The following is a 13,345-nucleotide window of genomic DNA, read 5'->3' as shown; positions in this document are numbered from 1 at the left end:
CACCAATCAGATTTTGTCAATAGAATAAAAATCATATCAATCTGTAAAATGATCACAAAGGCAGGATTTTGGCAGTTAACTGGTTTAGACTATCACCATGTGTCCCAATGCCAGGAGGGAAAAACATCAGCAATGACCTAAGAGGAGCAACTGTTGCAACTCATCAATTTGAGAAGGGTTAGAAGGCCAGTTTCACACTATTTGGAATTCATAATGACACAGTGAGAAAGATTAATCAAAAGTGGAAACATTTTAAAGTCAGCTGCCAATCAGGAGTGGATGTTGACTGATTAGGTTTGCAAAGCTGTAAACGAACAAACCCAATTACTTTTCGGACAGACGAGAGAAAAGTTAATTCCAGGCAGAAAGTAAAGTTTCAGGACAAACATCTCAGTAACTTTCAGGCACAGTGACGGGTGCTTCACCAAGAGCATGTGGGCATGATGACACCAAACACAAATAGTAGAAATTAAAATTTTAGCACAAACGTTTGGCGACTAAAGATAGACTTCATCCAATGGATGAAAAAAAAAGACAATGACACCAAATAAAGGAGCAAGTCGACCACAAAAATCGTCAAATCCAATATTCCTTTACATTTGTTTTGCCACAATCCTAAACCTTTTCACACTCGAAGTTCCAAAGCTCTCAGGCCAATTTTTAAAGCTCAAAAATAAAAGTCTGTTAATTTACTGCACATATTTCAGGAGTTGGGCTTTAATACGGAATCTCCAAAAACTACGACTGCATAAAGATGAACGGCTGGACAGATACAACATTTAGACTAATGGACAAGGACTAAACCTTAGAAATTCAAATCTTTTTGCACCACCCGTTTTCTTTCCACAGAACTGGAAAATCCTTAAATTCCACAACTTTCCAGACTGTGTAGGAACCCTGAAAAGCTCAAGTACCAGATCACAGCCTGACTGTCAAGAACTGACGCAAAGCTCTGAATAAGAGTCGGCCAAACCGTTCCATGAGGGCATAAGATGAAAAAATTTTATTTATGGTAAAGGTGGGTAAAATATTGGAAAAAATGTTTTAGTTTACAACACTTGTAAAATAAATAACACTGGATTGCCAGGCTGTGTTTCAATAACTGATAAAGAGCAGATTATTATGTTATGTCATGAAAGCAAGTTTGTTTTCTTCCTAAAACTGCCTCCATATCTTAATAAAGCAAAGCAATGGTGCCCTCTGCTGGAAGATGGAAATCTATGGAAGCAAATCGTTACCATATTTCAAATGAAAAAGCATTTTCAGAAATGCTTTTTCATTTTAAGAATGTGGCTGCATTGTTTTGACTCATAAATAAAATTAGTAATCAATAATCCTATTTGCATTTTAATTTTCTTCTTCAAGACTGCTCATTCTTTCACTTAATTAAAATGAAAAAGAAAAGACATTTGAGATTTATTTTTCAAAATGTACCAAAATTCAATTTGAAATGTAAAATTTGAAAATGAAAAAGCATTTCCAGAAATGCTTTTTCATTTTAAGAATGTGGCTGCATTATTTGATTCATAAATAAAATTAGTAATCAATCATCCTATTTGCATTTGCATTTTCTTCTTCATGACTGCACATTTTATGCCATAATCAAAAAGAAAACATAGCAGACATTGCTTTTTCGTTTTCGTGCTCTGCCCGCAAAGTACTGCCCAGAACTCGAAAATGAAAAAGCATTCCGAGCTGCGGGCGCAGCAGAGTGACGTCAGCAGCCGCTCTTCCTCAGCTCCCTGCTGACCGAGCTACCCATCTTGTTCGGTAGGGGGCGCTGTGCACGTCTGCATTGGCTGTGGCAGTTCCTCCACAGCCTGCTGCAGGGTGGCAGGGGATTCCACGAGGATGCCAGAAGGTGCCAGACCGGCCGTAAAAGCTCGCCAATGCGGTTGCCGCTGTTTTTGTGGAAGCTGATGCTGATTATCGGCAAATGGGTTGTCATTGTTGTTATAGCCTGTTACCTTTAAATAATGATTTCATTATTGATTATTATTTAATAAACAGCTTTAGACCCATAACATAATGTGATTGTATTTACTTGACATGGAAAATAAATATCACTATGTGAATGTGTGACGTGTTGAAAGGATGATGAAGATTTATTGCACAAACAGCCGGTTTATTATAGAGCACGAGCGGCTATTCTGAATTGTCACTCACAGAAAAATATAAATAAATGCTTAAAAACACGCTGGATGTCCCAGGCCATAAGGATGCCACCAGAACTACCAGTTCTGTCTGCCACTGCCACAAATTGAGCTCGGCTCTGCTACAATTCAATCAATTTCTCGGCACGTTTGCAATGTAATGCAATTCAGACGTGCAGAGCGCCCCCTACCGAACAAGATGGGTAGCTCGGTTAGCAGGGAGCTGAGGAAGAGAGGCTGCTGACGTCACTCTGCTGCGCCCGCCGCTCAGAATGCTTTTTTGTTTTCGAGTTCTGGGCAGTACTTTGAGGGCAGACCACAAAAACAAAAAAGCAATGTCTGCTTTGTTTTCTTTATGATTATCGCCTAAAATGTGCAGTCGTGAAGAAGAAAATTAAAATGCAAATAGGATGATTGATTACTAATTTTATTTATGGGTCAAATAATGCAGCCACATTCTTAAAATGAAAAAGCATTTCTGAAAATGCTTTTTCATTTGAAATATGGTAACGATTTGCTTCCATAGAAATCATCCAGTAGTCATGTTTGCATTGAGTCAGCTGTTCTCTGCTCAGCTTAATGCAAACTGCTAAAGACTGCAGGTTTGATATGAAGTCAGACAGACGTCTGCACCAGTGTTATTAGACAACATTCAGCTGCATTAAAACTGCTTCAATAATTAAATTACAAGACAAGATCAAACAATAGTGGATACCTATGTATCTTGAAGAGTCATTCAATTTTCTAAATTAAACAACCCAGTTATTAGGAGAGTAGTTGCCTTTCTGTTAAATGAAGAATGATTTCCTGCCTCAGTGACCCGCTTCTCCTACTTATCCCCGTCTCTCTGTAAATACGAGGCTCCAGCAGCACAGAGATTTAGCAGCTCAGAAGGCTGGATTCTGCTGTAACAGCAGTGTCAATGTGTCATGTATTTGCTAAGCAGTTTAGGGTTTTTATGTCCTGCAGACATCTTTTTCAAGGTTGTGAAAAGCCTTGTTGCTTTAAAAGCACCAAGAGCTAGCTTAACAACTTATATAAGCACACATATCTTTATTGAAATATGATACTAGTTACAAGTCACTTAGTTTACTGGTTAAACCTACCTGGAGAGTAAGTTTTGTCTTATCTTTCCCAGAGAGTGATGAACTGTAAAGACAAAGGAATGGACAGAGCGTTAAAACATGTTGCAAAAGTTTGTTTTGAGAGAGTTAAATCAAATATAGCCACACAAATGTCCACATTTTTGTCTCATTTTATTAAAGTGCGCAAAAATCACTTAAAGATAAAAACATGAGCCGTTTACCTTAGTCTTTCTAAACACAGCGAAACCTGCTCATCATATCTGTAGAAGTGAGCTTTAGAGTGGTCAAAGCTCGTAAAAGGTAGTGCTGCGCTGTCTGAAACGTCTAAAGAGTTGGAGGAAAAGAATGTGGTTAAGATTTAGACTTTAATGCTGTTGAGCAAAAATATAAATCTGACCGCAGTTGTTTAGTACGTAACATCAACACAGAGCTCTTTTAAAAACAGGAACATTTCAGGATGTCAGATTTATCTGTAAAATAAGGACCTACCATCTCCAGCAGGTTGGATGACTCTTTCTAAGCCCCGCGACTGGTAAAAGTCTTTTATTCGTTTGTCCTCACCTGAGCAAAATAAAACAACAAAAACTCAAAACATGCTGACAATTTTCAGTTTTGTGATGACTTCAAATTTCATAAGAAAATAAATTGTTGTGCTTCGAATATGCTATAGAAAAACTTGCAAAAGTATTCATTCCCCCTCTAACTTTCTCAGATTGGGTCACATTATAATTTTCTGTCAAACATGGAGAGCATGAATCAGAGAAGCAGCCAATATGTCCAAGGTAACTCTGCAGGAGCTGCATGCATCCATAGCTCAGGTGGGGGAATCTGTTGACAACTATAGCCCCTCTTCTACTGCAGGGACCTTCAGCCATTTACCCGAGATTTTTGCCCGAGTTTTTCTTTTCTCAGCAGGGGCAGGGTTAGTGTTTATGAGAAGATGGGCGGGGCTAAAGACAGAGGGAAAGGCGATGTGCCCCAAAAGACTTCCAGCTGTTGTGAAGGTGCTTCTGCAAAGTCCTGACATATACAAACACAGGCCACACTTTTTAGATTTTTATTTGTAAAACAAACTATGTGCCATTTCCTATCTGCTTAACAACTACTTTGTGTGTGTGTGTGTGTGTGTGTGTGGGTCCACCAGTTAAAACAACAATAAAATACAAATACAGTTTGTGGTTTTAACATGACAAGATCTGAAAGATTTATAGCATGATTACTTTTGCAAGGCATTGTCTCCCCAGGATCCTGGAGAAGACCTGGAATCCCGATGTAGACGCACAAAGCAAGATGACGCCAGCGTTTGGCCCCGTCGCTCCTGCTCCTCTGTTTTTGTATTTTTTATTTTATTTTGTATGCCGTCATTCAAAGTTTGCTTTGCTGTAATGGTGTCTTTGCTACTCAAACCAATTCTCCACACACTTTACTGAACATCAGAGTGTCTGTGGAAAAACGTTTTGACAGGTGAGAGAGCTACAGAAAGCTCTCCATCCTCCCCTGAATACTTTTCCCTACTCATGACCCTGAGTAAGTACCCAGGTGTGAGAAAAAGGACACAGACTGAAAAGAAGGGGAGGCATGGCTGGTGTTAAGATGAAGCGTGTGTCTCATCATTTCTATGCTGATGATATTGAGCTCTACGGTTCTGCAAACATGAACATTAAAAGCTGCCCTCTTTGATAAACTATTTTAGTAGTATCACACATTGGCTCTGTGACAACCGCTTGCAGGTAAACTCTGATAAGACTAAACTATTATTATTTCCCCTGAGAAAATAACTGAACTCCAGCAACACCTTGGTGTATTGGCCTTCTGTGTCACACCAAACATCCGAAACCTTGGTATTATTTCTGACTCTGCCATGTCAACATTTGCATGGATTAGTCAGAGGGTGTATTCACACCTGCCACTTTTGGTCCGCATTAAACGGACCAGAGTTCATTTCCCCTGTTGTTACAGACCTTTTGTGCAGGTGTGAATACACTCAAGCGAACCCTGGTCCGGAAAAAACAACTGGACCGAGACCCACTTTTTGAAGTGTTCTCAGTCTGCATCCAAACAGACTCTGGTGCGGTTCGCTTATGGTCTAAATACGAACCGGCCCCGATCTGAACCAATTATAGAAAACGTATGTCTCTTTGGACTAAACAAGCCACCGTAGCAAAGGTGTAGATTGTACTGAAATCTTACCTGATCAGCTGTATGTTGCTTAGCAACGCTACTGGCATGTTGTGAGACTGGGCACATGCATTCTGACGCTGTTCCAAAATAATAAATATAACTTCACAAAATCTGTATTGAATGAGTTGCTCCAGACTCCCACAATTTTGCAGCTTTAATAACAGCACAAATATGCAGAACAGAGGTGCTGCACGCAGCACGTCTACAGTTGTTTTCCTAAATTTCCGGGTCTGTGTTCTGTCCCGCCCCCGTTATTTCTGTCCAATGAGAGCAATGATCGTCACCCGCGTGGCTTTGTTTACAAGTAATAGTTCACTTCCAAAAAGTACAATGTGAAAACAAACCGCACCAAACAACAAAAAAAAAGTCTGCTTTTGGTCTGTACCAAACAAGCGGAGTAAAGGACTTTCCTGGTGTGAATACAACCAGAAACCGTTTTAATTTCCAGCTAAGAAATGTTTCTAAGCACCAAACTCTGGTGTCTAAAGCTAAATTACAGATGATCTTTCCTGCTTTTATTTCATCTCGTCTTGATTATTTTTAAAAAGCCTTTTTATGTGTTTAGATAAGAAATATCTTGAGATTCATTCCAGTTTTAACCACTTTAAATTGGCTTCTGGTACATTTGGTACACAATTCATTTAAAAATGTTACTTTTAGAGTCATGTGTGGTCAAGCCCCAGCCTAAATCTCTGACCTTCTAGAGCCCTACAGTTCTTGTCTTAGTCTGAGATCTTCCAGTCAAAATATGTTAATGGTTCCACAAACATAATTTAAGACCAGAGGAGATAAAACATAGTTGTGCCTCCCAGTGTGGAATGTTACCTCCATCTTTGTATTTTCTTCATTCTGTTGATTCTTTTCAGAAAAATTGGCTTTTAACTACTTTTATGCTGCATGACGTTACATGTATGCCGTTTTATATTTTCTTTTGTTTTTATATTCTATGTTTTTATTCATTGTAAAGCACTTTGTGGTTTTTGATCTGCGAACGGTGCTACATAAATAAAGTTTTCAATACTTTAATTTACATCAAATGTACAGAACTTACTCTCTTGAAGGCCAGGCACCAGCTTGTAGACGATGTCTTGCATCACTCGATCCAACTTGAGGTTAAGCAAAGGTTGGGTTTCATGAATCTTAATGTTGCACATGGGACAATACTTGCTGGTTTGCAGGTACTTTACAATGCAGCTTTTACAGACTGTACAGGAAAAACAACCGGGAGATTGAGATCATATTGAAAACATTCAGTCAAACTAATTATTTTAGCGATACAAACTTAAAATTCATAAACTTACAAGTATGCAAACACTCTGTAATTGTTGTGGCGTCTATAAAATAGCCAGCGCAGAGGTAGCAGACGATGTGTTCATTCAGGTCTTTGATCTTCAACTTGACTTCCTCCTGGAAAACCAAAGAATAAACCATCACTGGTTTTAAATATTCACACATTTCATTAAAGATTAAAGTTTGTATTATCAGTTCTGGAGGCATATTGGAATGATTTTTTGTGGATTGCTGTAAATATGATAACAAGCACGATCTAACAGTATCGTGTTAGTTTTTAGGAAACATTTTAAAACCACTCCTTCAGCAGATGGTTCAGCCTTACTGTAGAATATTTCCCATAAATATACAGCAGCTCAGAAAATAATGATTTTGTTTAGAATATTTCAGTTTTCTCTGATTCTGTAGATGATATTTAAACTATAGAAGAAGCAGTGAAAATCTTAAAAACACTAAACGGAAAAATAACTAAGATTGACTTTTTTTTTTTTTTTTGAGAGACAATGTCTTAATTTGGTTGCGAGGGGAAAAAAAATGAAAGATTTTGGTTGTTTATTTCTGGGAAAACATTCCAACTGCAGACAAGTTTGCTGCCCTTTAATGACAACAAGATGGCAGCAGAAGAGCGTGTCTTAGTTTATCAGATTTTCTCAGGACTTTAGTCTTTTTTTCACAAGTGGAGGGCAGACAACAGGAGTCCGGTCTAAAACTATTTAAAGCAAATAAACAGCAACTGAGAGGCATGTCATATAGAAATTAAAAACAAATAACAGGAACTCAGAGATGCATTATCCTTTATTTGTTCATCTACTGTATGTCAATGTTTCAGGCAACACCAGTTAAGAATTCACGTTTTTGAGGCTTGGACATTTTTTCCTTCTATGAAACTCTAATCTAGTCTTGAAAAGTGACATTTACCAGTGTTAACTTACCCAACCATCAAGGCACATTGCACTGCAAGATTTATCAGGATTGGAACGACCGTTCAAATGACTTGATATCGAAAAATCCTCATGTCAAAACCAATGATTTGATGCTTTATTTCATAATACTGCACACTGTTCAGTTAAATAACTTAAAACAATTGTGCGACATTATTAAGCATCCAGATGAATTTATGATTTCTTTATAATATTACCCGTGGACATAATCAGTCTTTCCTATCAGAGCAACAAGCTGTGACAGAGTCTTGCACAAAATACAGAAAAGACAGAAAAATACTGAGGATCTGTAATAATGTGCACAAGAAATGTAACAGTCCGGTGGCTCCGACGTCTGGATGCATCTTTATCAATCTAAGAGAGGAAAATCTGTCTTGCTTTAAAGATGCAGACACATCCTTAAAAAGGGACCATTAGTTTGTGAGCTTCTTAATATCCACTTGTGAATATCTCTCTCATGCAAGACAAACAGTGTTATATTATATATATATATATATACAGGTCCTTCTCAAAATATTAGCATATTGTGATAAAGTTCATTATTTTCCATAATGTAATGATGAAAATTTAACATTCATATATTTTAGATTCATTGCACACTAACTGAAATATTTCAGGTCTTTTATTGTCTTAATACGGATGATTTTGGCATACAGCTCATGAAAACCCAAAATTCCTATCTCACAAAATTAGCATATTTCATCCGACCAATAAAAGAAAAGTGTTTTTAATACAAAAAACGTCAACCTTCAAATAATCATGTACAGTTATGCACTCAATACTTGGTCGGGAATCCTTTGGCAGAAATGACTGCTTCAATGCGGCGTGGCATGGAGACAATCAGCCTGTGGCACTGCTGAGGTCTTATGGAGGCCCAGGATGCTTCGATAGCGGCCTTTAGCTCATCCAGAGTGTTGGGTCTTGAGTCTCTCAACGTTCTCTTCACAATATCCCACAGATTCTCTATGGGGTTCAGGTCAGGAGAGTTGGCAGGCCAATTGAGCACAGTGATACCATGGTCAGTAAACCATTTACCAGTGGTTTTGGCACTGTGAACAGGTGCCAGGTCGTGCTGAAAAATGAAATCTTCATCTCCATAAAGCTTTTCAGCAGATGGAAGCATGAAGTGCTCCAAAATCTCCTGATAGCTAGCTGCATTGACCCTGCCCTTGATAAAACACAGTGGACCAACACCAGCAGCTGACACGGCACCCCAGACCATCACTGACTGTGGGTACTTGACACTGGACTTCTGGCATTTTGGCATTTCCTTCTCCCCAGTCTTCCTCCAGACTCTGGCACCTTGATTTCCGAATGACATGCAGAATTTGCTTTCATCTGAAAAAAGTACTTTGGGCCACTGAGCAACAGTCCAGTGCTGCTTCTCTGTAGCCCAGGTCAGGCGCTTCTGCCGCTGTTTCTGGTTCAAAAGTGGCTTGACCTGGGGAATGCGGCACCTGTAGCCCATTTCCTGCACACGCCTGTGCACGGTGGCTCTGGATGTTTCTCCTCCAGACTCAGTCCACTGCTTCCGCAGGTCCCCCAAGGTCTGGAATCGGCCCTTCTCCACAATCTTCCTCAGGGTCCGGTCACCTCTTCTCGTTGTGCAGCATTTTCTGCCACACTTTTTCCTTCCCACAGACTTCCCACTGAGGTGCCTTGATACAGCACTCTGGGAACAGCCTATTCGTTCAGAAATTTCTTTCTGTGTCTTACCCTCTTGCTTGAGGGTGTCAATAGTGGCCTTCTGGACAGCAGTCAGGTCGGCAGTCTTACCCATGATTGGGGTTTTGAGTGATGAACCAGGCTGGGAGTTTTAAAGGCCTCAGGAATCTTTTGCAGGTGTTTAGAGTTAACTCGTTGATTCAGATGATTAGGTTCATAGCTCGTTTAGAGACCCTTTTAATGATATGCTAATTTTGTGAAATTGGAATTTTGGGTTTTCATGAGCTGTATGCCAAAATCATCCATATTAAGACAATAAAAGACCTGAAATATTTCAGTTAGTGTGCAATGAATCTAAAATATATGAATGTTAAATTTTCATCATGACATTATGGAAAATAATGAACTTTATCACAATATGCTAATATTTTGAGAAGGACCTGTATATATATATATATATATATATATATATAAAAAAATATATATATATATTTTTATATATATATATATTTTTTATATATATATATATATATATATATATAAAAAATATATATATATATATATATATATATAAAAATATATATATATATATATATTTTTTTCTCTCTCTCTCAAGCCTTTAACTTGATGTTAGAGACAAACTGACAGCTGGCATAGATCTAAGCGACCTAGATGCTAAGGGTGACCACTGTTTCATGGAAAGTAAATGTCTTGAAAAGAGTTTTGAATTTGTAAACAAATTAGTTAACAGTAAATGATGGGCAGGGATACACACAAGCATGTGAGTACCTATTCATGTAAATTCAAACGGTACCTAAACGCATCATCGTGACACTAACGGACACAGAGTTTGACAGCCTCAGATCTACGGCTACAACTCATCGTCTGAAGCAACATGGGAGAAGAAACGACTGAGATGTAACAATACAAACAAGCTGGACGTTGGTTTGATATCTTCATTAAAGTTTATATATTGAGAAATAAATATGTCAAATTGAAAAATGTTGAGGTTTTATTATTAACCAAATTAACATTTATCCCCACATAAACGCACACAAAAGTACTGAAAACTGGTACCGATACCCAGGTACCGATCATCAGTACCATATCGGTTGAAATGTGAAAGGTACCCGTCCCTGGCTGTAGCCCTGATTAGGATGGTTCCCTGCTTCAGCACACAAGATCCCAGAATCATGTGCCACTAACACGGGCCTCTGGAGAACTTGGCAGGTAGAGGTAAATAATCCCTTTGAATAAGATGTAGTTTGGCCAAATATATCAGTTGACAGCAGAACTTAAATAAATTACACGTCAGCAATTAAAACGAGGGCTACAACTAACAATTATTTTGCTTATCGAATAATCTTTCAACTATATTTTTGATTTACTGGTTAATAATCAGTTAGCAGAAGTGCTTAATAGCAGATTTGTTTTCCAGAATTTGAACCAGGTTAGTTTTGGAGAGAGTATATTTACAGACAAAGAAGGTTTTTCATCTTTAATGCAAAATGGATACATTTTCTGTACAAGTTTGGCCTAATTACTGATCTGAGTGAGTTTTTCAGCAAATGGTATGTTTTAGAGTCTGTACTCCAGTTGAAAATTAATACGTCACTAAATTAGTTGACGATTATTTGAATATTTGATTAGTCACGATCATTCGTTTCAATTATAACGTACCAAGTATTGAATTGAAGCAGTCCATTGCAATACAGCACAATTCAATATAGTGTGCAGCTCCGATAAGATGTGTTAGAGCATCTAAAGCAGTGACCGACCCAGGTCCTTGGGTCCACTGTCCTCCTTGTGTAACATGTGTGCCTAATCCAGTACACCCAGTTTACATTTCCCCAGCCTGCCCCCAGTTCTTCAGCAGGTGGTAAATGACCAGTTCATGTAAATCAGGAGTTTGGCAACATGCAAACCTGTAAAACACGCAGAGGTGCTTTGAAGGCAGGGACTTGATAAGAAATGATGTAAAAGTTTAGCCAGATCGCCTTTTTCCTACTTTACCTGACTTTGGAGTTTAGGTCTAATCCAGGGTTGGTCAACATCTGTCCCCAAGAGACAGTTTCCTGCAGGTTTTATATGTGTCACTGATCATACAACTGACTGATGACTTAAATTACCTCCTCAACGTGTCTTCAGGATCTACAGGCGTCTGCTAAGGAACCATTCCTTTGATACATGTGCGCTGGACCAGGGATAAGCCTATAAAATAAGCAGAGCAGCGGCTCCAGAATAATGTTGTTGGTTAGTCGTGGTCTAATTCTCCACCGATCCAAAACTATAAAAAGGTTTTCACGCGTTTGTTCCTGGAAAGCGGTAACACCGATCAGAACCACAGCGCTGGAAACAAAGAGGACCTTATGAACGCTATTAACGAGCTTCCCTCAGTCTGGGATGAACCATTTTCAGGAATGATAAAACATGGTCTTACAGCCTGTCTGCACACTTCGGAGGAGGAGCAGGCGAGCTCAACATGACCTCGGTGGTCACGTTGAAACGGAAAAAGTAACGTTTCTCCGAGGAGACCACCACACTGTCACAGGAGGCACTGAGCTTAATGTCGAAGAAATCAGGAGCTGCTTGCTAACTCCAAGCTGTGGCGACTGAATAAGGGATTTTATCCAACTACAAACCAAGCGCGAAGCGGTAGCAACTCGAAACGGACCGCCGTTACTTCGTCAACCAAATCGGAGAACCAACGGAGCGCAGCGTCTGTTGCCGCCACAGTTTACTCGCCCGTAAAGCGCAAATTAAAAGTAAACTTCCAACTGAAGCAAAGGAAACATGACCTGAAATTTTCAAATTTAACACTTGGTTGGGATCTTTGATGCACGTTGCTCCGCAGAACCACAAGGTTGGACCCCGCCGTATACGCATGCTCAAGCATCTCTCTCAGTCTGTCTCCATCAGCGCAGCGGAGACCACCATCTCCCGTTAGAAACGCCACATTAACGTCCATATTCGGTACTTTCAATCTTAATACGTTTTCCTCGGTTGATAAAGAGCACAAAACACAAAGTAGCTCACCTCGTTCCGTAGTGGGTCCAGCTTATAGACGGACTGAAGCTGATTTCGGAGCCGCATCGCTATAGCCATTGGACCTTGCTCCGCCATCTTTGGGAATAATGCTCGGTTCCGGGTAAACCGGATGTGGCATCTTTTGAGAATCGAGGCGGGCAAACAAGAAAATAAAAGCATGTTATGTTTGTGACTTTATTTTTTAGGATAGATAGATAGATAGATAGATAGATAGATAGATAGATAGATAGATAGATAGATAGATAGATAGATAGATAGATAGATAGATAGATAGATAGATAGATAGATAGATAGATAGATAGATAGATAGATAGATAGATAGATAGATAGATAGATAGATAGATAGATAATTAAAATACTTCCTCAAGTCAGATTTACAACATATAGAACAAGTGATTAGTGCAGTAAAAAAGACTCAGACTCAGCTTCATTATCATTCAAACCAGATGACATGACAAGAACGAGACAAAGTTTCTCAGGTCTCAGTTTCTGCTTGATGGCTACAAACAATAAGGAAGAGGAAGCCAGAGGAGTGAAGCCAGACCTGATGTTATATGTCCCTGTTTTCTAGTTCCTGTTAACAGACGAGTAGCAGCATTTTATACAAGCCATATCAATGTCATATACACCGCATGGCCAAAAAAAAAGTTGCCTGGATTGAACTAAGCAAATAGCTACAAGCCTCCCATTGGATAATTACTGCATGGGCGATTATATGTCAGCTGGTAACAAGTTATTTAACACCAACTGGTGCGACTGTGGCTCAGTAGGAAGAGTAGTTGTCTTGCAATTAGAAGGTTGTGGGTTCAATTCCAGCTTCCTCCTACCATAGGTCGATGTGCCCCTGGGCAAGGCACTTAACCTCAAGTTGCCTACCGATCTGCGTACCGGTGTGTGAGCGTTAGTGAGTGCAATTGGGTGAATGTGGCTCTAGTGTAAAGCGCTTTGAGCGGTCTGTATGACTGGAAAAGCGCTATATAAG

General features: G+C 39.2%; 1 protein-coding gene across 2 annotated transcripts in view; it reads right to left on the bottom strand.

Annotated features, from left to right (window-relative positions):
- pcgf1 (polycomb group ring finger 1) overlaps positions 1–12,495 on the bottom strand; it is a 17,092-nt gene extending 4,597 nt beyond the window's left edge. For both annotated transcript variants that reach the window (XM_047352719.1, XM_047352720.1), the window contains exons 1-6: positions 12,352–12,495; positions 6,721–6,826; positions 6,471–6,623; positions 3,728–3,799; positions 3,460–3,562; positions 3,260–3,302 (exon numbers count right to left, since the gene is read on the bottom strand). In XM_047352719.1, the coding sequence (XP_047208675.1) occupies positions 3,260–3,302; positions 3,460–3,562; positions 3,728–3,799; positions 6,471–6,623; positions 6,721–6,826; positions 12,352–12,438 (564 nt within the window). In that variant the 5' untranslated portion in view covers positions 12,439–12,495. The remainder of the gene's footprint in view (positions 1–3,259; positions 3,303–3,459; positions 3,563–3,727; positions 3,800–6,470; positions 6,624–6,720; positions 6,827–12,351) is intronic.
- Between the last annotated feature and the right edge of the window lie 850 nt (positions 12,496–13,345).

The sequence above is a fragment of the Girardinichthys multiradiatus genome, chromosome 23 (genome assembly GCF_021462225.1).
Source record: "Girardinichthys multiradiatus isolate DD_20200921_A chromosome 23, DD_fGirMul_XY1, whole genome shotgun sequence".
Taxonomy (NCBI): Eukaryota; Metazoa; Chordata; class Actinopteri; order Cyprinodontiformes; family Goodeidae; genus Girardinichthys; species Girardinichthys multiradiatus.
The sequence above is the reverse complement of the archived record's forward strand: the minus strand, read 5'-3'. Positions and strand labels throughout refer to the sequence as shown.